This window comes from Megascapheus bottae, chromosome 18 (assembly GCF_031878675.1).
Source record: "Megascapheus bottae isolate mThoBot1 chromosome 18, mThoBot2.hap1, whole genome shotgun sequence".
Classification (NCBI taxonomy): domain Eukaryota; kingdom Metazoa; phylum Chordata; class Mammalia; order Rodentia; family Geomyidae; genus Megascapheus; species Megascapheus bottae.
Genome location: NC_143526.1, coordinates 37,742,017 through 37,766,048, shown reverse-complemented (window position 1 = coordinate 37,766,048; position 24,032 = coordinate 37,742,017). Strand labels below are relative to the sequence as shown.

The 24,032-nt window shown below is 43.4% G+C and overlaps 1 protein-coding gene across 1 annotated transcript; it reads left to right on the top strand.

Annotated features, from left to right (window-relative positions):
* Positions 1–1,939: 1,939 nt before the first annotated feature.
* On the top strand, positions 1,940–20,651 carry Serinc3 (serine incorporator 3). The gene is made up of 10 exons (XM_090352402.1): positions 1,940–2,037; positions 5,829–5,990; positions 7,978–8,165; positions 8,955–9,034; positions 9,910–10,047; positions 13,381–13,550; positions 14,910–15,000; positions 16,118–16,298; positions 18,823–19,047; positions 20,112–20,651. The coding sequence occupies exons 1-10, from the start codon at positions 1,999–2,001 to the stop codon at positions 20,248–20,250; spliced, it is 1,413 nt and encodes a 470-aa protein (XP_090208528.1). The 5' UTR covers positions 1,940–1,998; the 3' UTR covers positions 20,251–20,651.
* Positions 20,652–24,032: the final 3,381 nt, after the last annotated feature.

Sequence of the window (24,032 nt, the reverse complement as noted above, 5' to 3'; positions counted from 1 at the left end):
TTACTTCTGTGGCTTTTGTCTTTAAAGGCTTGATGTAAGCTTGGCTTGGGGCTGCAGGTCTTTATGATTGACCAGTGTGCAAATTGCTAGTACCCAATAAAGACAAAGGCCACTCAGCAAGGCATTATGCAGGAACAGGTGAGCCAGTTCCCCTGGCTCATCTACATATTCCCCGGAGCAGGCCCTCTAGGCTCTCCCCTTTTGGAGTTTTCACCCGTGCTCAAGTATCACAATTCAAAGGATGTCTTGTCTCACTTCTAAGCCTTGGAGTTGGGTGAGCAGACCCATCTCATCCCTCCAGTCTCCAGGCTAGGCCCCACAGCTAGGCCCCACGGTGTCTGTAAAACCGGCAACCCCCAGCATTTGGCAAGGATAGCAGTGACTTAAGTTACCTCATTCCATTGTAACTGTAATTTCTCCCTTTGCTGGAATGTCCCCCTCCAACTGGTTAGGTGAATGCCTTTGTATTCTCCTCACCCCTGGATCAGATTGCCTTTATGGAAAATTATTAGTTTCCCATGCTGTTACAAGCTATAGGGTTGGTGGAGGCCTGTTGTCTGAAAAGCTTTGGATAATAAGACATTTATCTTCTAATTTACAGGAATGTCAGGTCACAGTCAAGAGTTAAAGTAAAGCCCCATGTAACAGCCGAGGACCCCCAGGGGATAAACCATGTCTCAAAACCAAATCTTATTATGAGGTAATTTATTAGTAGCAAAAAGGAATTTACCAATAGCCAATTATAATCAGCTGGGACTACTCCTAGGTACTGGGAACCCAAAGCAGCCCCTAGTAACAACAAACAGAGGTTTTCCCCAAAATGGTGGGGTGCCATGAATTAAATGGAATCTTTCCAACTCTCCTAAGTTATGCAAGCTAAACAAATACAAAAGGAAAATATAGAATACAGAAGCAAAATATCTGGTTGTCAGAAAGAATGTGTCAAATTTACTCCTCAAAATCAGCTGCCCAACAAACTCTATCCAGTACTTGTTTTCCTTAAGGGTTTTTACAAGTTTGCCTAGCAGTTTCTTAGCACGGCTTCCCAGCATTATCATGACTCCTCTCATGTTGAGTGCCTCTTTTCACTGGCATGTGTGGCTCAGGCCTGTAGTCTTAGCTACTGCATAGGATCTGAGATAAGAGTCTAATCTTCAATTACCCACCAGAAAACTAAGAGCTGTGACTCAAAGTGGTAGGTAGAGATAACCATGAACAAGGGTTCAGGGACAGCGCCCAGGCCCAGAGTTCAAGCCCCAGGACTGGCAAAAAAAAAAAAAAAAGCCAAACAAACAAAAAAACAAAGTTACAGGGCTCCAAGGGAATTTTGGATCTTCCATGTCTCCATAAACAACAGTTTAAACAGCCAAGATTAAACTGTTAAATCTGCAAATAAGTAAAGTTGGCGGGCCGGGAGTTTGGCCTAGTGGTTAAAGTGCTTGCCTAGCATGCATGAAGACCCGGGTTCGATTCCTCGGTACCACATACATAGAAAAAAGCCAGAAGTGGTGCTGAGTCTCAAGTGGTAGAGCTCTAGCCTTGAGAAAGTCCAAGGACAGTGCTCAGGCCCTGAGCTCAAGCCCAGGACTGGCAAAAAAAAAAAAAATAAGTAAAGTTGGCATAGATACTGTGAGTCACCGTGCAATTCGCCTCCCTGCTCGGCTGTAATAAGACATTCCCAGAGACACTGAAACCAACACTGAGGAAGAAATGGCACTTTAGCAGCTATAGCAACTCCAGTTACATTTAGCTCCGCCTTCTCTTCGTCTTAGCCACGCCCTCTGATTAGCCCCGCCTTCCTCCTTAACCAATGAGACTGGTGCCCTCGGAGGGGGGTGTGCGTCGGAGGGAGGTGGGCGGGGTCACGCAGTGACGGGAATGACGTCGTGCGAAGGGTGGGCCTTATTTCCGGCCTGAGAAACCGTGGGGGTTTCCTCAGCTGGTAGTTACCATCCCGTCGGAGCCTCGAGACCGGCGGCTACCATCGCCACCGGCACCATGGGGGCCGTGCTGGGCGTCTTCTCTCTCGCCAGCTGGGTGAGTTTGGAAGTCTGTGTCTTTCTGGGACCTACATTTGGAGGGGGGAACGGCGATCGGGAGTCCCAAGTCCACATCCGAACGGGTGTGGGCCTCGGACCCGCTGGGAGGAGAGTGTAGGCTCGGAGTGCGGCCGTCTTCCGAAGGTCTCAGGCCCGCAGAGAGGCGTGAGTGGGCCCGAGGTGCGTGGCTTTCCGGGGGAGTCTGTGTTCCAGCCTGCTAGATCTCGGATCCGGGCTGTTGCTGGCGGGCTCCTGTGGAGGAATGTGGGAGGCCCAGCGCCATTGTCTACAATTCTGATCGCCCCGCCCCCGCCTTCCGGCCTTGGGGTTCAGCCTGAGAGGAGGAAGTTTGAGAAATTGAGCGCTCCTTGGGCGGCGTAGTAGCGGGGGAGAGCCCTCTGATTCCTTTTGAAGCCCTTCTTTAAGGTGGCGTCATTTATTCTGGGGTGTCTTGAAAATCATATTCCTAGTTCGCGATTTGCCAAAGCTACCGAGTACGTGGCAGAATCTGCATGTTTACTGAAGGCCTACTGCTGCTCTGATGGAAGGTGGCTTATTATTCAGAACTGGATCTTAGGGTCGCAACATTTAAGGACCTCTTTGTTAAGAGTCCAAAAGGGCTCAGAAAGTAGGTAGGGAGACAGCTTATCGCCAGCGCGGGTTTATTGGGAGAGAAAAGCCTGCGGAAGAGGGGTCTCCAGTAAAGAACTAGAGCCCCAGAGCTACTTAACGGATTGAAGGGTTTTATGGGGGCCAGCAAGCTGGTTGTGAAGGAGGAAGAGGGCTTGCTGTCCGCAGGTACCGGGCAGTAAAAAGGGAACGTTAGGTTCAGGGTTGATCTGGGGGTAACTAAGGATGGATGTCTAAGGTCCCTTAGAAATGTCACCTGAGGTCATCTGGCATGCAAGATGCTACTTGTGGTCAGGGTGGGTGTTAAGCTTAAGTTAACCCTTGGGGGAGAGGAAAAGGTGAGAGGCAAAGGAGAGATTTTCTATTCCAGGCTGATGTTAATTAAGCAAAATTCTTGGGCAGGGGTCTCAAGATGGAGCTGCCTTAGTTAAGGGAACCTAACACTCATCAAGATATTTGTCGGAAAACGAATACGTTAACATTCTTCCCTGCAGGAGCTGTGTGAGGATAAAGTAAATGCAGTCAGTCAACATTTTTCTTTTTGGTCGGTCGTGGGGCTTGTACTCTGGGCCTGGGTGTTGTCCCTGAATTCTTCATCTCAAGCCTAGTGATCTACCACTTGAGCCACAGTGCCACTTCTGGTTTTCTGGTAGATATTTGGAGATAAGGACTTTCACACTCCAGGGCTGGCCAGGATCTCAGCCTCCTGAGTAGCTAGGATTACAGGCATGATCTACCAGCACCGGGCAATAAACATTTTTAAAAGGAAATTTCAGGATCTGGGGAATAGGCTGATTCTCTTATAAACTTGTTTCAGAGTTGTAAGGTTCCTTGAAAATTCTAATTATTAATTCCCCAAGGATGTAATTAACCACTGTTCTCTATGCTGGTCTTACAGCTTGTGTTTGAGGGTCTTGAACTCAGGGCCTGGGCAATGCCCCTGAGCTCTTCAGCTCAAAGGTAAAACTCCTACCACTTTGAGCCACCGCACTGCTTCCTGTTTTCTGGTGGTTAATTGGAGATGAGAGTCTCAGCCTTTCCTGACCCGGTTGGCTTTGAACTTATCCTCAGATCTGAGCCTCCTGAGTAGCTAGGATTATAGGTGAGACCCACCAGTGCCTGGCTGAGCTTTTATACTCAAGGCTACTGCTCTATCACTTTGAGCTACAGTGCCATTTCCACCTTTTTGGTAGTTAATTCGAGATGAGAGTCTCAGGGATCTTCTTGCCGGTGTTGGCTTTGAAGCTTTGAATTACCATCTTTACTTCTCAGCCTCCTGAGTAGCTAGAATTACAGGCATGAGTCCCTGGTGCCCAGCATGCTGATAGTTGTTGACCTTCCTTGGTACTTGGCTTGTAGGGTCTCCGTCTGCATCTCCTCATTATTTTTCTCTTTTTTTGGCCATTCCTGGGGCTTGAGCTCAGGCCTTGGGTACTGTCCTTGGGCTTTCCTCAAGATTAACATTCCACCACTTGAGCCATAGCGCCACTCCCATCCTTTTCTGTGTATGTGGTACAATGAAATGTTTACAGCCAGGCTCAGGCCAGATTGCCCTGCCTGTGTCAGGCAGTCTGCATTTCTATGGTGCCTTGCCTAGAGTCTGTATTCCCCTGGGAAAACAGGGTCTGTGTTGGGGGGGGGTGGAGTGTAGTATGTGTATGAGGATGTTAATCCTTTAAAACCATGCCCAAATACTACTCACACTGTATTTCTTGCCTCTGTTGTATTTTCTTCACTCCAGAGAACAAACCCTCATAACCAGTAAGTAGTCACTCAGCATCCCCTATTCTCCTAGCCTCTAGCTGTCTTTGTGTTTTTGTAACCACTTACAACTTGGAAGTTCATGCACATTGTACCTTACATCAGTACTTCATTTCTTTCTTTTTTTGTGGGTTAAGGGACTTGAACTCTGGGCCTGGAAACTGTCCCTGAGTGCCTCAGCTCAAGGCTACCATTTTATCTCTTGAACCACAGTTCCCACTTCTGGTTTTCTTCTGGTAATTAGTTGGAGATGAGTCTCATTGACTTTTGTGCCTGAACTGTCTTTGAACCTTGATCCACAGATCTCAGCCTCTTGAGAGCTCAAGTGGTTGAGCTCTAACTTTGAGATAGTCCAAGGACAGTGCTCAGGCCCTGAGTTCAAGGCCCAGGACTGGCAAAAAAAAAAAACATGGTATGGTCATGCCCCTTGTATCTTTACTTACCAATCCATCATCCTTTGGGTTGTTTCTATTTGTCAATTGAAGACCGAATCTGTGTAGCTGAGGGGTTGGTCTTGAACTCACGATCCCCCTGCCTCAGCCTCCTCAGTGCTAGGATTACAAATGTACACTACCAATTCAGGTATCCCTTGCTTTTTTTTTTTTTTTTTTTTTGCCAGTCCTGGGCCTTGAGCTCAGGGCCTGAACACTGTCCTGAACACTGAACTTCTCAAGGCTAGAGCTCTATCACTTGAGCCTCAGCATCACTTTTCTATGTATGTGGTACCAAGGAATCAAACTCCGGTCTTCGTGCATGCTAGGCAAGCACTCTACCACTAGGCCAAACTCCCGGCCCTCCCTTGCTTTTTTTTTTTTTTTTTTGGCCGGTCCTGGGCTTGAGCTCAGTGCCTGAGCACTGTCCTTGGACTTTCTCAAGGCTAGAGATCTACCACTTGAGCCCTCAGCACCACTTCTGGCTTTTTTCTGTGTTTGTGGTACCTTTTTTCTGTGTTTGTGGTACCGAGGAATTGAACCCGGGTATTCGTGCATGCTAGGCAAACACTCTACCACTAGGCCAGACTCTCAGACCCCCTCCCTTGCTTTTAAGCCATGTAATTCCAGTTAAAACTGTCAAACCTTAGCCAAGGTGCAGTAGCTCACACCTGTACTCTTATCTACTCAGGAGGCCTGAGATCTGAGGATCAAGGTTCAAAGCCAGCCTGGCGCAAAAAGATCTGAGACTCTTAACTCCAATGAACCTCTAGAAAATGGAAATGGGGCTTGGCTCAAAGGTAGCGCAGTAGCCTTGAGCTGAAGAGCTCAGAGACAGCACTCAGGCCAAGTTTAAGCCCCTGTGACCCACAAAAAACAAAAACAAGAAACTTGGTTTGCTTCATTTTCTCTGTCGTGTCTTTGCAATGAAGGAGATCTCAAATGACCCCTGATGTTCTTACGACAGGTTCCATGCCTCTGTAGTGGTGCATCATGCTTGCTCTGCAGTTGCTGTCCCATCAGCAAGAATTCCACTGTGACTCGGATCATCTATGCTGCTATTTTCTTTCTAGGCACTATTTTATGTTGTATCATGCGAACAGAAAAGATAGAAACTGAGCTGAAGAAGGTAAGTAGAAGTAACACCACACTGGTTATGTTTATTACATAAATGTTTTACAATGTTATAATTATTCTTACTGTTACAGTTAATCATGATTATTATAATTAGAGCATTATTAGTATTTTGGAGGGGGGAGGAGTCATGGGGCTTGAACTCTGGCCTGGGCGCTGTCCCTGATCTGTTTTTTTGTTCAAGACTAGCACTCTTATCAGCATCACCCTCCTCTTCTTCCTCTTCCTCTTCCTCCTCCTCCTCTTCTTCTTCTTCTTCCTCCTCCTCCTCCTTCTTCTTCCTCCTTCCTTCTCCTTCCTCCTTCTTCCTCCTTCTTTCTTCTTCTTCTTTCTTTCTTTTTTTTTTTTTTGTGGGCCCTGGCCTGAGTGCTGTTCCTGAGCTCTTCAGTTCAAAGCTACTGTCCGTCCAACCAGCCGCACTTCCCGTTTTCTAGGGGTTAATTGGAGATAAGTCTCAGGTCCTTTGTGCCTGGGCTGGCTTTGAACCTCAATCATCAGATCTCAGCCTCCTGAGTAGCTAGGATTATAGATGTGAGCCACAGGTGCTGGCTCACTACCACTTTTTCTGAGTAGTTTATTGGAGATGAAAGTCTTACAGACTTTTCTGCCTGGGCTAACTACAAACTGCAATCCTCAGATCTTAGCCTCCTGAGTAGCTAGGATTATGGGCGTGAACCACTAGTGCCTGGTTGGATTGTCTTTCTTAGGTTTTTTTGTTGTTGTTGTTGTTGGGGGGAGGTTGTTTCGAGAGAGGGTCTTCTATTTAGTGTTCAGGCTCTACCTTCTATTTAGTGTTCTTGCCTCTACCACCCAGGTGATTTAAAACTATTTTTTTGTTTTGTTTTGTTTGTTTTTTTGCCAGTTGTGGGGCTGAACTCAGGGCCTGAGCACTGTCCTTGGACTTTTCTCAAGGCTAGAACTCTACCACTTGAGCCACAGCACCACTTCCAGCTTTTTTTTCTATGTATGTGGTACCGAGGAATCGAACCTGGGTCTTTGTGAATGCTAGGCAAGCACTCTACCACTAGGCCAAACTCTCCAGGCCCTTAAATTATTTTTGTGTGTGGCTAAGGCTTTCAATACCAGGGATTAGCTCCTTTCCAGAAGTAAAGGTAGTCAGAATGTGCATCTCAGGCTCTGTCGTAACAACCCAGAAAAAACGTATTAAATATGGTACCCCATGCCTGTAATCCTAGCTACTCAGGAGGCTGAGATCTGAGAATCAAGGTTCAAAGCCAGCCAGAGCACAAAAGGACCTGAGACTCTTATCTCCAATTAACCTCTAGAAAATAAAATGGGAAGTGGGGCTTGACTCAAGGGTAGGGTGGTAGCCTTGAGCTGAAGAGCTCAGGGACAACACCCAGGCCCAGGGTTAGTGTAGTAGTCTTGAGCTGAAGAGCTCAGGGACAGGTCCCAGCTGAGTACAAGCCCCATGACCCACAAAAAAAAAGAAAGAAATATGACTGCCCTTTTCTTTGCTTGTAGGTTTAAGCTTTCAGCTAGACTGGCCCACCTTTGTTTAGGAGTTGGTTATAGCTAGAAAATCTCAGAAGAAAATTGAGATAAGCTCACTAGCATAAATGCTTAGGAAAGAACTTTTTGCTCCTGCTACTGAGGTTTAAACCTAGGGCCTCACCCATGCTATGTGTATTATTCTACCACTGAGCTGTACTCCTTATTTATTTTACTTTAGACAACATTTTGTTAAGTTGCCTAAGCCGGTGTTAGGCTTACTATATAGCCCTGGCTGGAACTCAAATTCATCCTGCCTCAGTTTCCCAGATGCCAAAATTACAAGTATGTGCCACCATACTCATTCCATTTTTAGTTCTTGGCTAAATCAGATTGTTAAGTGGAAGTTAGAAAATTCCTACCTTGTGGTTCTTTAAGTGATATTATAAATCTAGGCTCTTACAGTGGAATAAAATCTCTAATTTTATCATGGTTTGTATTTTCCATTGAAACTATTCCCTCACCTCCAGATTCCTGGGTTCTGTGATGGAGAATTCCATTTCAAAGTGCTGGATACAAAATCAGACTGTGATGTACTGGTTGGTTATAAAGCTGTATATCGGATCAACTTTGCCATTGCCATCTTTTTCTTTGCCTTCTGTTTGCTCATGTTGAAAGTAAAAACAAGCAAAGATCCCAGAGCAGCAATACACAATGGGTATGTAAGATTGATGATTAACTCATTTTATTGAAGTGTGACTCTTCTGTCTTTCAGCATGTTATGTTGCCGTTTGTATGGAAGCAGTAGAATATATTTGTCATAGCTGGGCTCGATGGCTCATGCCGGTAATCCTACATGCTCAGTAAGCTGAGATCTGAGAATCACAGTTCAAAGCCAGACCAGGCACTAAAGTCTGCAGTAAAGTCTGTGAGACTCTTGTACTGATGACATGTTGTATTGCTTCCTGATTGCCAGTTTCTCTTTACGTATATGTCTTATTTGAAAACTGAAGAGGTTTTTATAAATTTTTAATCTATTCTCATCCCAACTTTCTACATGAGATAACTGAAAGGTTTACTACATTGCCTAAGATCTCTCAATCAAAGAAGATTAAAGCTCAGGGTTCGGCCAATTCTAAAGCCCAGATACTCTTTGTTTATTTGTTTAAGGCTGTTACTACAGATGATGGAATAAAAGTGAGATTTTGTTCTGGCTTTAGGTTTATAATCAGATTATGTACTACATTATAAATAGATTTTCCTCTCAAGTCTAGATAAATCCTTACCTTTTAAGTCCTAAAAGTAGCAAGATAAGATATGTTTACAGGTTTTTCTTCTGAATGTGAATGACATTTTTTATGGGAATAGCATAGTTTTTATGTAATATTGGATGAAGTAACTGCATGTTGAATGAAGAAATATGGCTATTTCATCTTTGCATTAAGCCATTTTTCTTGGTGTGGGATGAAAATTAGCATTTTACAAGTACATCTTTATATTTTAATAGGTTTTGGTTTTTCAAAATTGCTGCCATTGTTGGTATCATGGTTGGATCTTTCTACATCCCTGGGGGATCTTTCTCCTCAGGTATGGCTCACTCTGGAGGGGTCATTTATGAGATGTATAAACTGTGTAGTAGGTGATTGGCTTAAAGCTGTATTTCATTAATGATTTTGTAGACCAGACCATTAAATGAGTTAGATTGTATAAATTTTTTGCCTTTTTACTAAATATATGCCTTCATTTGAACTCGTTGGTTGATTAAAGCAAGAGGCATTAAACTCCATTTCTTAGCTTTTCTGGAATTATATATGAATCTGCTATTATTTTAATAACATATTCACGCATAGTAAAAGTAACTTAATCAGAAAGTTTGAAAATAGGAGGACTTGTAAATTTTGGTGTTTGAACCCAGACCCTTGTGCTTGTTAGGTGGGTGCTTACCCCTCAGACCACATCTGCATGTGGTTCTTAAGTTCCCTAATTTCTGTTTTAACTAACATCAAGTGATATCTGAGGATTTTCCTTATAATTTTTCCTTCTAGGCCAGGACTTTGGCCTAGTGGTAGAGTGCTTGCCTACCATGCATGAATACCATGCTGTGGCTCAAGTGGTAGAGCTCTAACCTTGAGAAAATCCAAGGACAGTGCTCAGGCCCTTAGTTTAAGCTCCAGAACGGGCAAATAATAGTAGTAATAATAATAATTTCTCCCTTTTCCCTCTCCCCCAACAAGTGAAGAAAAGGATTTCTAGGACCACTTAGAATAGCAGGCCCTAGGCTTCCCTTAGAAAGGTCTGAAACTCCAAAGAACACTTCCCAAGGATACTTTGAGTTTGAAATTGCAATGTCCTGTTGTACTGCTAGAGACAGGATGGTTTTATGGCCTCTTACATACTTGACTACTAATATTCTGAAATGTTATTCCTGTGGCTAAGAATAACTCTGTGTTCTTGGTTTGTAGTCTGGTTTTATGTTGGCATCACGGGGGCTGCTTTCTTCATCTTCATTCAGCTGGTGCTTTTGGTAGACATGGCTCACTCTTGGAATGAATCATGGGTAAAAAAGAAGGAAGAAGGAAACTCAAGGCTGTGGTATGCTCGTAAGTATTTAAATTCACATGTGAGAGCCATATATTAGAGTTAACTATAAAATCTCCAGTGATTTAAATATACGAACCCCCAATATAGAACTGCACTCTCCCCTTTCCTCTTTTGTCCTTTGGTAGTGCTGGGATTTGAACTTACAACCTTTCACTTGCTGGGTAGAAGCTCTCCTTCTTGAGCCACACTTCCAGTCCTTTTTGCTGTGGTTATTAGTTGGTTGTTTATTTGTCTTGTGTAGCTTTTTTACTCTGGGCCTGGCCTTTCGTTGTCCCTAAGCTCTTCAGCTCAAGGCTATTGCCCTACTCTGAGCCACAGCGCTAGTTTTCTAGTGGTTAATTGGAGATAAGAGTCATGGACTTCAGTGTGCCTAGTGTGCCAGGGCTGGCTTTGAGGATCTTCAGATCTCATACTCCTGAGTAACTAGGATTATAGACATGAGCCACAGCACCCGGCCTTTTTTTCTTTTTTTAAATCATACTGGGATTTGAGCTCAGGACTTTTGAGCTTGCTATACGTACGTAAGCCACATCTCCAGTCCCTTTTTATGCTGATTATTTTTGAAGTAGGATCTCACTTATATCCTGGCTGACTGAAGCTTTTATTCTACTTGTAATCTCTGGGCATGATGCCAGTAAACCTAGCTACTCAGGAGGCTGAGATCTGAGGATCAAGGTTCAAAGCCAGCTTGGGCACAAAAGGACCTCTAATTAAACTCTAGGTAGGGCTTAGCTCAAGGGTAGGGCTGTAGCCTGGAGCTGAAGAGCTTAGGGACAGTGCCCAAGGGTAGGGTGGTAGCCTTGAGCTGAAGGGCTCAGGGACATCCCTAGGCCAAGTTCAAGCTCCAAGACCCACAAAAAACAACAAAACAAAGCTATAATCTCCATTGTGAATTATTTCCATTGCTGTAAAGGAGCATACTCACAAGGAAAAAAAAAAAGAGGTATGGGATTATACTTTATAACAAGGGCTTGTCACCCCCATTACCATGAAATACATGGGGAGCTATCCAGTTGTTTCCTATCCATGAAAATAGTTTATCAAAACCACTAAAAGAAATGTCACTGTGGCTCAAGTGGTAGTGTGTTAACCTTGAGCAAAAGAAACTCAGGGACAGTGTTCTCTGAGTTCAAGCCCCAGAACCGAGAAAATAAAAAACAACAACAAAAAACCTAGCACTAAGAACTACTACTATTGATAGGCCATTACATATAACTACTGCTCTTCATTGAAACATAAATATACATTACAAATACAAAAATAAATTGGAAGAAATCAAATGCCTTAAAGTCTACATGCTTGAGCAAAATAGCTCTGGAATAGCACCCAGGGCCTGATGGGTTCAAGCTCTAGAACTGGCACCACCACCACAACAACAACAAAAAATTGTATGAGCTTACAGGCGTGAACCACTATGCCCAGCTTCTCATACCTCTTATATAAGTTTCTTGTTGGGAGAAAGATACTTAAAAATGTCTAGCTTGCTGGGGCTGGCAGTTTGGCCTAATTGGTAGAGTGCTTGCCTAGCATGTACAAAGACTAGGTTTCTACTCCTCAGTACCACATACATAGAAAAAGCTGTTAGTAGTGCTGTGGCTCAAATGGTACAGCTCTAGCCTTGAGAAAACCCAAGGATGATGCTCACATGCCCCAGAACTGGCAACAACCACAACAAAAGACAATAAAACAAAACTGGTCAAAAACCGAAAGGTGAATCTGTGACTCAAAGTGGTGAGCAAGAGCTTAGGCAAAGGCCCAGGGTTTGGCCTGGTGTTAAAGTGCTTGCCTAGCATGCACGAATACCCAGGTTTGATTCCTCACAATCATATTCACACACACACACACACACACACACACACACACACACACACACACACACACACACACACACACACTGAAGTGGTAGTGCTAGCTTGAGAAAGCCCAAGGACAGTGCTCAGACCCTGAGTTCAAGACCCAGAACAGGGCGGGGAAAAGAGGTCAGGCATAGCATACAGGTCCTGAATTCAAGCTCTAGACACCCCACCACACACACACACACACACACACACACACACACACACACACACACACACACACACACACACACACACACACACACAAATACATGATATTAATCTGTTTTCTTCCAGTACTTTTTAAAATGTAATTATACCTTTTACTTTGTTTTTGTTTTGTTTTTGTTTTTTTGCCAATCCTGGGCTTGAGGTCAGGGCCTGAGCACTGTCCTTGGACTTTCTCAAGGCTAGAGCTCTGCCACTTGAGCCTCAGTACCACTTCCGGCTTTTTTCTATGTATGTGGTACCGAGGAACCTGGGTCGTCGTGTGTGCTAGGCAAGCACTCTACCACTAGGCCAACTCCTGGCCCCTACTTTGCTTTTTAAAATGTAATTCTTTTAATTAAAATTTTTTTAAAGCTCATTTTTGGGCAGGTGTTATTACACCTGCAGTTTTGTAAATCCCAATCCTTTGGAGGCTAGAGGATTAGAAGTTTAAGCCATAAGCCTGGGTTACATCGTGGGTTCCAGGTCAGCCTGAGCTCCCTATCAAAATACTGTCCCCCAAACAATCACATTCATACAACTGTAGAAGAACTTAATGGTTTGAAGATTGGTTATCCAACCCATAAAATCAAGTTAGGTAATCAAAATAGTGAATTCAGAATTCATTCGCTTGGTGGGTTTTGGAATTTAACATTGAGTCAGTTTAACATAGTATGAAACTTTTAACCTTGGGGCTTTTGAATTTTTTTTGTTGTTGTTGTCAGTGTTTGGCCTTGAACTCAGGGTCTGAGCACTGTCCTTGGACTTTCTCAAGACTAGAGTTCTACCACTTGAGCCACAGCACCACTTCCAGCTTTTTCTGTGTATGTGCTACTGAGGAATCAGACTCGGGTCTTTGTGCACGTTAGGGAGAGCACTTTATCAGTAGGCCAAACTCCCGGCCCAGAATTTTTGAATTGTGTCACATTTTGTAGTTTCTATAAGAGTGAGTCAAACCATATGCTGGTTGGCCTTCCTATAATTCTAGCTACTCGAGGCTGAGATCTGAGAAACACAGTTCAAAGCCAGCCCACGCATGAAAGTAGGTGAAATTCTATCTCTAATTAACCACCAAAAAACCAGATGTGGCATTGTGGCTCAAAGTGATTGAGCACTAGCCTTGAGCTGAAGAGCTGGACAGCGTCTAGGCCCAGAACTCAAGCCCCATGACCCACAATAGCAACAACAACAACAACAAAATCATAGAAGAAAATTGGGTGTTACTGTAGAACTTCAGTAGAATTGTAGTCATTCTTATTAGTCTCTCTCTCTCTCTCTCTCTCTCTCTAGTTTTAGTCTGTGCTACAAGCTTCTTTTATATACTGGCAATCATCTCTGTTGGGCTGCTCTACAAATTCTACACCAAGCCAGATGGCTGCACAGAAAACAAATTCTTCATCAGTATTAACTTGATTCTTTGCGTTGTGGTTTCTATTGTATCTATCCACTCAAAAGTTCAGGTATGATTGTTTTCTGCTTCTTGTTCATGTGGAAAGCTCTTAGTTAATGCTAAGCTCACAACCTATGTAACTTAGTGCATTTATAATTGAGTTTCCCCCATCTAAATATTTTTTATGTTATAACATTTTTGTAATTATTAAACCAAGTAAGAATTACTGTTATTTTTTCTGGGTTATTAATAATCCAAATAGCTTGAGAAATTTTAGTTTAGGAGTTGTTAGCCAAAAAAATTTTAGGGCAATTAGACTAGAAAGAATAATTGATTTTCATATTAACAACATGCATGACTTTTTTTTTTTTTAACGGGGCTTGAACTCAGGGCCTGGACTCTGTCCTTGAGCTCTCTGCTCAGTTAGCACTCTTTTGAGCTACTGCTCTACTTGTTTTCTGGAAGTTAATTGGAGATGAGAGTCTCAGAATTTTCCAGCATAGGCAGGCTTTGAACTGGATCCTCAGATCTTAACCTCTTGAGTAGCTTGAATTATAGTTGTGAGCCACCCAATGCTCTGCTAAAACAGATGCCCTCTTAAGTTTCTTCTTCAATATACTGTACAGGTTTTTGAAGTGTATCTCAGTGGTGTCATACATGTCTAACATGGGTAAAGCCCATGTTTGATACCCTGTATTCCTCCCCCTACTGCCCTGCCCCTCCCCCCCCAAATTAAAAAAAATTAATGAGTGTCAGATAGAAAAGTATCTATACATCACTTTTCCTTTGTAAAGAAACCAACTTGAAGATGAGTTCCAGAAACTTAAAAGGTTGAAGTGTGAAAATGCCTTTAAGGCCAGCCTGGAAAGCCTAGTGGGACTCTTGCTCAGAAAACTCAAGTTTCTGGCTGGGAATGTAGCTTAGTGGTAAGAGTGCTTGCCTAGCATGCATGAAGCCCTGGGTTCAAGTCCTCAGTACTATATACCCAGAAAAAGCTGAAAGTGGTTCTGTGGCTCAAGTGGTAGAGTGCTAGCCTTGAGCACAAGAAGCTCAGGGATAGCCCCCAGGCCCTGAGTTCAAGCCCTAAGACTGGCAGAAAGAAAGAAAGGAAAACTCAAGTCTTAAGGAATTGTTTAGGCATCTGGCATTTTAGTAATAGATCCGAGTATAGGCTTTTCCTCTTGCACAAAGGAGTTAGAAAACTAGAGCCATTGCAATAGAGCATTTGCAGGATTACGAAATGGTTTGAGAACCAGCAGTAGATCCTGTGTGTTAATTCTTTTGTAAGCTCACTCTGAAGGACTAGTTATGTGTCATCTTTCAACACTGAGAATCAGAAAGGTCTATTACTTAATGGTTCAGTTAGGCCCAAGAAAGTACCTAGGCTTTTAGAATAATTTATGGCTTTATTTTCCTTTTGATTCTATAGGAATGCAAGCCTTATTCTGGCCTCCTGCAGTCCTCTATCATCACTCTCTACACCATCTACCTCACATGGTCAGCCATGACCAATGAGCCAGGTAAGGGACTGGCAATAGTTCAGTGATGAAAGTAGAAAAGTACTCCTTTGACAAATGGCAAACTGGAACTACCGTGTAGCGTGCAGTGGTTCACGGTAAGGTTTCACACATTCTGTTGTTTTTTTCCCCACATCTCTATTTCAATAGTCTGGGCCTTATTTTACCTGCAAGAGTTTTGGGCTGGGCATCCTTGTTTTGATCCTTTGTAAGAATTGGTTTAAGTAAAGTCTACTTTTAGATTTAAGCTCTAGCAGAAACAGCAGGAAAGACGTTTCTTTCATCATATTTAACATTTTTATCATAATAAAGAAGATACATATACACACACGTGTGTGTATATATATGCTTGTGTGTGTGTGGTGTTTTTCCTCTAGATCCAGGTCTAGTCTGGGCTTGGACTCTGGGACTGAAATTTTGTGCTCAAGGCTAGTGTTCTTTATTTGAGCCACAGCTATATTTCTGGCTTTTTGTGTTGAGTTGGTGATGAGAGTCTCATGGAATTTTCTATCCTGGCTGACTTTGAACCTCCTAATAACTAGGATTATAGGCATGAACAAAGTTGCCTGACCTAGAGGTTTATTTCCTAGTAGGATGTGTCCTATGAATTCCTTGTAGAGTTAAAGTACTTTCTGCAGAAACCGCTCCACATCAATGACAGGTTAATTTTTATAATATAAAAATAGTTTCAATTATCACTGGACAGTGCAAAAATGAGCTATGCAACTTATAGATGGGAATGGAAGGAAAACTGGGAGAGATCAAGAGAAGGTGTGACATCTGCCAAAGAGAAATACACTTTCTACCTCACTTACGTAACTGTAACCCCTCTGTACATTACCTTTGTTATAATATGAATTAAAAATTTTTAAAAAGTTAAAATAGGAATAAATAACTCCTGTGTGCACAACAGGCTCACAGACCTAAAAAAATTGGTCTGTTAGTTGGGTGCTGGTGGCTCACGCCTGTAATCCTAGCTACCTAGGAGATCTGAGGACCACAGTTCAAAGCCAGCCAGGGCACTAAAGTCCAAGAGACTCTTACCTCTATGACTGAGTGGTATAGACCATTCTTAGATTCTTGGTTGGCAAGAGAATAATAATAAATTTCCTGGTTTTAGATCGTTCCTGCAACCCTGCCCTGCTGAGCATCATTACCACCATAGTTGCACCGTCCCTGCAGTCTGTAAATTCAACTACTGCAGCCCCCACCACTGCTCCTCCATCAACAGATAGCCGCTTCATGGATGCAAATGGTGTTTGGGGGCTGTTAGTCCTTTTTATCTGCTTTGTGTATTCTAGGTAAGTGAAAAAAGTACTTCATGCAATTCTCATCAAAGTGACTAACAATAGTGACTAATAAGAGCTCTTTTAGTGCTGGAGGTGCTCTGAAATCCCAGGTACTCAGGAGGTGGAAATTGGGAGAATTGAAGTTTGAGGCCAGGCCAGACCAAAAGTTTGTAATTCTACCCACACCCCTCCCCCCATCTCAATCAGTGAAGCTGATGTGGTTGAGGTGCTCTTGTCATTCCAACTAGAAAAGAAGTATAAATAGGAGGATTAAAATCCAGGTTGAGGACTGGGAGTTTGGCCTAGTGGTTAAAAGTGCTTGCCTAGCATGCATGAAGACCCGGGTTCGATTCCTTGGTACCACATACATAGAAAAAAGCCGGAAGTGGTGCTGAGGCTCAAGTGGTCCAGCTCTAGCCTTGAGAAAATCCAAGGACAGTGCTCAGGCCCTGAGCTCAAGCCCAGGATTGGAAAAAAAAATCCAGGTTGAAGCTAGGCGTGGTGGCTCATTCCTGTAATCCTAGGTACTCTGGAGGCTAAGATCTGAGGATTGTGGTTCAAACAAAGCCAGCCCAGGTACTAAAGTAGAACCTGAGACTCTTTTCTCCAATTAATCACTAGAAAACTGGAAAACTGGAAGTGGGGCTGTGGCTTAAGGGGTATGGTGATAGCCATGAGCTAAAGAGCTCAGGGACAGCACCCAGGACCAGAGTTCAAGCCCCATAACCCAAACAAACTAATCAAATCCAGGTTGACTAGGGCATAAACTATTGGAAAGAAAACTGAAGCAGGGTTGGGATCGTGGTTTGGGTAGGATGAGAGAGCGCCAGCCTGGCTGTCACATGGTCCTGTGTTCAAACCGCAGTACTGCCCCCCAAAATGTTCCACAGTTAATCATACAAAACCCCAAGTATGACTTACTTAGATTCATCCTTCTAGTCACTTCATTGGTACTTTTTTGTACAGTAGCATGGATTGCTTTAATATGAAGTAGTTGAAATGGGAAAAAACAGATTCATTTATATAAGCTGATAAATAAGAAAAATACATATTAAAAATAGAAAGTGAAGATATCTTTTCCTCCAAAATCTATTGTTTCCATGAAGTATGTAGTAGTTTTGCTAGTATTTCAGGGTTTTTTTCCCCCCCTTGCTTTTAGTAGTGTATAGATATAGTATATAGCGTGTATATATAGTAGTAGTATATAGATCAGTCTAATTTTTTTGTTTAGTTTTTTTTTCATTGGTGGCAAGGCTTGAACTCTGAGCCTAGGCGTTGTCCCTGAGCTCTTCAGCTCAAGGCTAGTACTCTACCACTTGAGCCACAGCACCACTTCCAGTTTTCTGGTGGTTAGTTGGAGATAAGAATGCCCATGGCGGGCAGGGAGTTTGGCCTAGTGGTGAAAGTGCTTACCTAGCATGCACGAAGACCTGGGTTCGACTCCTTGGTACCACATACATACCAAAAAAAAAAGCTGGAAGTGGTGCTGAAGCTCAAGTGGTAGAGCTCTAGCCTTGAGAAAGTCCAAGGACAGTGCTCAGGCCCTGAGCTCAAGCCCAGGACTGGCAAAAAAAAAAAAAAAGAAAGAAAGAATCCCCATGGACTTTTCTGCTGAAGCTGGCTTTGAACCGCGATCCTCAGATCTGAGCCTCCTGAGGAGCTAGGATGAAAGGCGTGAGCCACTGGTACCCGACAGATCAATGTAATTTTGTATATATATCATTGATACATACTTAAACATAAAGAACAATATACATACATGTGCTTTTTTATATAATCCTTACTACAATTTTTTTTTTTTGGCCAGTCTGGGGCTTGAACTCATGGTCTGGTCACTGTCCCTAAGCTTTTCCTTGAGGCTAGCATTCTACCACTTGAGCCACAGTATCAATTCCAGCTTTGTTTATGTAGTACTGAGGAATTGAACCCAGGGCTTTGTATGTGCTAGGCAAGCATTCTACCACTAAGTTACAATCTAGCCTATCATGTGTATTTTTTATTCCAGCACTGAACTCAGGCTTATTTGTAGTGAGCAATGCTAGAGTAGCAGAGATGACTTTTGGCTCTTGTTAACGATTTTCTTGGCAGCAGGCAAGGCAGGAATGACAAGTGCTGAGACATGACTCCAGGGAGCGTGGGGGGGGGGGGGATTGGGAGGAGGCTTGTAATCCAACCTATGGAGAGGGGGCACACCCTTGAGGACATGGCAGTGAATCAGAGAAGTGACATGAGCTGAGAGGAGGGTAGTAGTAGGTGGTATGTTCCAAGTGTGAAAGAGGCACTTGTCAAGTCACTAACCAGACACTGCAGCATAGTATGTATGCTTTGGGAACCAACCCATCAAGTAGTAAGTAGCTGATGTAAATACTGACAGACTTGTAATAACAGGCAGCAGGTCAGAACTTTAAGCAGAGTCTTAGAAGTCTTCAGTGTTAAGAGCATCTCAAGATAACCTTTATGTACCTGGGTCTGAGGCAGCAAAAATTCATCTCAAGTGGTCTTTTTCTGGTCTGCCCTCCTTGGGGTCATTTTCCAGCTTCCGTACTTCCAGCAACAGCCAAGTGAACAAGCTGACCCTTTCAGGGAGCGACAGTGTGATTCTGGGTGATACAGCCAATGGAGCCAGTGATGAAGAAGATGGACAGCCTCGGCGGGCTGTGGACAACGAGAAAGATGGAGTGCAGTACAGCTACTCCTTTTTCCACTTAATGCTCTGCTGTGCTTCGCTGTACATCATGATGGTCATGACGCACTGGTACAGGTGGGAGGAACCGAAGCCCTGCAGGATCCCTTCTCTACTCAGTTAATGAAGCTGAATCCAATGTTCTTGTTGTCAGTTGTGGGGCTTGAACTCTGGACCTGGATGTTATCCCTGAGCCCTTTAGCTTAAGCCTACCACCTACTACCTACTACTGCTTGAGTCACACAGCACTACTTCCAGTTTTCTGGTGGTTAAATTGGAGATAAGCCTCAAGGACTTTTGTGCCTGGGCTGGCTTTGAATTGCAATCCTCAGATCTCAGCCTTCTGAATAGCTAGGGTGACAGGCCTGAGCCCCTGGGCCTGGCCTTTTTTTTTTTTTTTACCAGTTCTGGGACTGAACTCTCAGGGCCTGAGCACTGTCCATGGGCTTTCCTCAAGGTTAGAGCTCTACAACTTGAGCCGCAGCACCAGTTCTGGCTTTTCTATATATGTGGTACCAAGGAATCAAACCCAGGTCTTCGTGCATGCTAGGCAAGCGTTCTAGCACTAAGCCAAACTTCCTGCCCCTGGCTTATTTTTTAAATAGAGTCTTAGCATCATTTTGAACTGATTCTCCCCCTGCCTCAGTCTCCTGAATTGCAGGGATTACAAGAATATCCCTTCACAGCCAGCTCGAAATACTTTATCAGCTTTTTTCCCCCTAACATTGAAAACCATTAAGATGCTTTGCCATGCAAGTTTTAGTGGCTCTTCCAGACTTGAGTTATTTGAGAGACTGATGACATCAATGTAGTCTTGATTCACAAGTGTACTCAGGAAAGCAAATTTCAGGAAGGCCATTTCAATCTAGTCTTTGTCAGTAATTAGAATAGATGGATGATTTCAACTTTGCCCAAAGGACAGTCTTTATCTTTCATGCAGGCAAGAAGAAAAATGCTGTCTGAGAGGAGGATAACTTCTCACAAGACCTAAAAATAGTGGCTTCTAAAGCCCCAACCCAAACTCTTCTAACTAGACTAGCGCCAACCAAGTGGGACTGTGGAGTTTCTGAGCCTTAGCCAGAGCCATAGGATGTCAGTACCAGGCTCTTCACATGACTTTTTTTTTTTTTTTTCTTTTTTAGCCCTGATGCCAACTTCCAGGATATGACCAGCATGTGGCTAGCTGTGTGGGTGAAGATGGCATCCAGTTGGGTCTGCCTCATCCTCTATGTCTTTACCCTTGTGGCTCCAATGATTTTTACCAATCGGGACTTCAGCTAAACTTTACAATGCCAAGGACTACTGAATGAAGTTCATAAAGGTCTCCTTTGCTGAAAACTCATATCTCTTTTTAGTTTGCTTCAACTAAACTATTAAGTGAATGCCTTCGCAAATTTGATTATATCAAAAGGCAAGAGGAAATAATGCTTGATGCAGAATCTGAACTTTTTATTTCAATGTATATTTTGTTTACTTGGAGGATATAGCACAATATAGAACATTTTTGTGTTCTAAAGAGAACTACAGCTGTGCTGTCAAGAGAGTTTTTTATAAAGATGCATAGGTTCATACAGTTTTGATTTAAAGTATAAGATATAAGGATGTTGGATATTTGAGGTTATCTTTAATATATTTCTATTGCATTCTCCTTAAAAGGCAAAAAAAAATACTATGACATTTTCCTCTGTCTTTATTATTTAGTATAAGATCTTCAGAGGTCAAGCATATCTCAGTTTTGGGGTGAGGAGTATGAATATAGTCCTTCCGCAGAAGAGGGGTTGCTGATAAGGCTACTACTTCCACATCTTGAGTTTGTTTTTTTTAATACTATAGCATTAATGATGCTTGATACATAAGTTCAAGGCTTTCTCAGATATGTTCATTTCAATAAATGCTTTGTAGGTTTGATTAAAGACTCACTTGGACAAACATTGCAATGTTTCTGTAATGATCTTGTTATGTTATGTAAAAGTAAAATGCATGTCAATTCTATTTGCACTATAAAGCTATTTGATTAAACTAGATATTAGGTTTTTGTTTTTTTTTACAGTGTGTGTCTGTGTAAGCCATGGTGTTCTGAGACTCATCCTCCATGAACATCCTGCATGCTGGCCCTGTGGTGTGCATCACTGTCCCAGCTCCTTAAGTCACAGGTTTGCCTAGCATTTAGTCAGGATGCTCCTTTTATAATATCCAGTCTGACGCATGAGTTGAGACTTAAATTCTTTCAGAAACTGTTCTGAATATATTTATTTGTTTGGCCAGATAAGACTTCGGTAGGTGTTGTGAGAGACAATTAAGGTACTGTCAAAAGATATTCCCAGGCTTGGGGATGTGGCTCAAGTGGAAGAGCATTTTCCTGGTAAGAGCAAAACCCTGCATTTAATCCCCAGTACCCTTTTAAAAAACAAAGAAAAAGGCAATGTATTTCCAAAAGGGAATATACCAGAAGAAAGAACAAAGCACTTATTCTCAGCAAAGATTTAATGGGTTTCCGCTCAACACCAGGCTGGGTAGGTTCTGGGTTGCAACTTGAAACCTGACAGACACACCTACTCTTCCATCTTTAGTTCTGATACGAAGGAGTAAATGTGAGTTGGGTGCATTAGTGTGTATTCAGAATATCATGGCCAATGATGGCTAACAGAGGGAGATGATTATGGGCACTCCATATGAGATGTGACATCTAGACACAGGAGGGGATTTAGGAAGATACAGCCAAGAATCACTTGGTAATTAGAATTCGCTATTAGGGAGACATAGATTCCTGAGGCATTCTGGTTTAATTTTTGGGCAGATGGTGTTGATTTATTTAGGTGGGAAGCAAGTTTTATCACAAGGTTTGAGGAGGTCCCTTAGCAATGATCCTGGAGATCTGAGGATCGAGGTTCAAAGCCAGCAAAGACAGCTGGGGCATGAAGAAACAAGAGACTCTTAACCTCCGGTTCATTACTAGAAAAAGGGAGGTGGGGCTGTGGTTCTAGGGGTAGGGTGGTAGCCTTGAGCTGAGGAGCTCAGGGACAGCACCCAGGCCCAGATTTCAAGCCCAAAATGACCCACCCCCACCCCCACACAAAAGACTAATGCCAGGCACCAGTGGAGATCTGAGGTTCCCTGTTAAAAGCCCACCGTGAGACACTTATCTGCAATTAACCACTCCAAAACTAGTAGTGGTGCTGTGGCTTAAGTACTAGAATGCTTCCTTTGAGCACATAGAGACTCGGGAACAATGCCCAGGCCTTGAGTTCAAGCCCCACAACTGACAAAAAAAAAATTGTAGAATGTTCAACCCATTGTAAGCACTCTGGACAAGATCACTGCTCTCGGTGTGATGAAAAAGAGAGTTAAAAGAAATATTTGGAATCTGATGGAAGCTGTCTTTTAGGTATTTGTAGGTGATGAAGCAGACAGGGTGGTGTCAGCTTGCTTGGGGGTGAGGTTAGGGAAGCAGGGCTTTGTGGCAGAACCACATTCTTTACACCAGTGGCTTGTGACAGGTTCCTATGTGGAAATTAAGTCGCCAAGGTTGCTAAGTAGTGGGCATGGCCCTTGTTACCACCATAGAGCACATTCTTTCCTTCATAGTTGGGGAGCCACAGTAAGAGCTTTTAACAGTTCTGAACTTCAAAAATGTTTTAGTGCCCTGTCCTTTGCCTTATGTAATTCAAAATCAAAGCAATACTAAACTGTAAAATCATGTAAGAAAGTCCAATAAAGTTTTTCCTTTTTTTCTCTCTCATGACTTTGACATTAATTTGAAATAGGAAATTTTCTTTAAAATTCAGGGGCAGTTGGAAGTGGCCCTGTGGCCTAAGTGATAGAGTGGTAGCCTTGAGTTGAAGAGCTCAGGAACAAAGCGCAGGCCCAGAGGTCAAGCCCAAAACACCAAAACAAAACAAAAAACTGAGGGGCAGTATCCCTTAGGCTTTTTTGTCATACCCTAAGAAGGAACTCATTTACGACTCGAGTGAATGTGCATGTGAGTGCTGAATTACACATAAAAATGCCAGCATTTTGAGTGAGCCCGGAGCATACTTTTAAAATCAGGGACAGTATTTTGAGTCATTGGATCTCACAGTGTCATCTCGTTCCAGACAAGTCATCTGGTGTTTCATCATTAGGCACGAGTCCTTTTGTCTCCCCAAGGGCTGCAGATCGAGGGTCTTGGCTTTGAGATCAGAGGCATGTTCAAGTGCTGGTCCTGGGGCTTAAACTCAGCACCTGAGTGTCCCTGAGCTTTTACCCCTGGGCCTAGATGTTCTCCCTCAGTTCTTCAGCTCAAGGCTACCACCCCACTCTTGAGCTAAGCCCCACTTCCCGTTTTCTAGAGGTTAATTGGAGATGAGTATCAGGTCCTTTTATGCCCAGGCTGTCCTTGAACCTTGATCCTCAGATCTCAGCCTCCTGAGTAGCTAAAATTATAGGTGTGAGCCATGGCACCCAGCTCCCTGAGCTTTTTCACTTGAAGCGAGGGTTCTATTATTCGAGCCACAGCTCTACTTCCAGTGTTTCAGTGGTTGACTGGAGACAGCCTCCTGGATTTTCTTGCTTGGGCTGGCTTGGAACCATGATCCTCAGGTTTCAGCTTCCTGAGTAGCTAGGATTACAGGTAAGCCACTTGTTTCTGACTTTTTTTGGCCAGGGGAGTGGGGTAACTGGAGATTGAACCTGTACATACTAAAAACCACTGAGCCCTATCCTATTCCTATTTATTAGCATTAAAGGCAGCAACATGTCATTGCTGCCATAGCCTGAGAGGGCCTGACCCATACTGTGAGGCATAGGCCAAGAGAAGGTGCTGCTGCTCCAAACACAGGAAAGCACCACCATTCATCCCGAGAGCCCGGCTGTGTGGGAAAGCATTGGCACTGTTGACATGTTTTCTTTTTCCTTTTGCCAGTCCTGGGGCTTGAACTCAGGGTCTGGGCACTGTCCTTGGACACTTTTTGTTCAAGGCTAGCACTCTGCCACTTGAGCCACTTTCAGCTTTTTTCTGTATATGTGGTTACTGGGAATCGAGCCCAGGGCTTTGTGTATGCTGCCACTAGGCTATGCTCCCGGCC

Bases quoted from the DNA above. Each gene is read 5' to 3' on its own strand.
- Serinc3 (XM_090352402.1), top strand. From the start codon at position 1,999: ATGGGGGCCGTGCTGGGCGTCTTCTCTCTCGCCAGCTGG. The intron at 5,991-7,977 runs GTAAGTAGAAGT...CCTCACCTCCAG, and splicing joins TAGAAACTGAGCTGAAGAAG to ATTCCTGGGTTCTGTGATGG. The intron at 9,035-9,909 runs GTATGGCTCACT...CTTGGTTTGTAG, and splicing joins TGGGGGATCTTTCTCCTCAG to TCTGGTTTTATGTTGGCATC.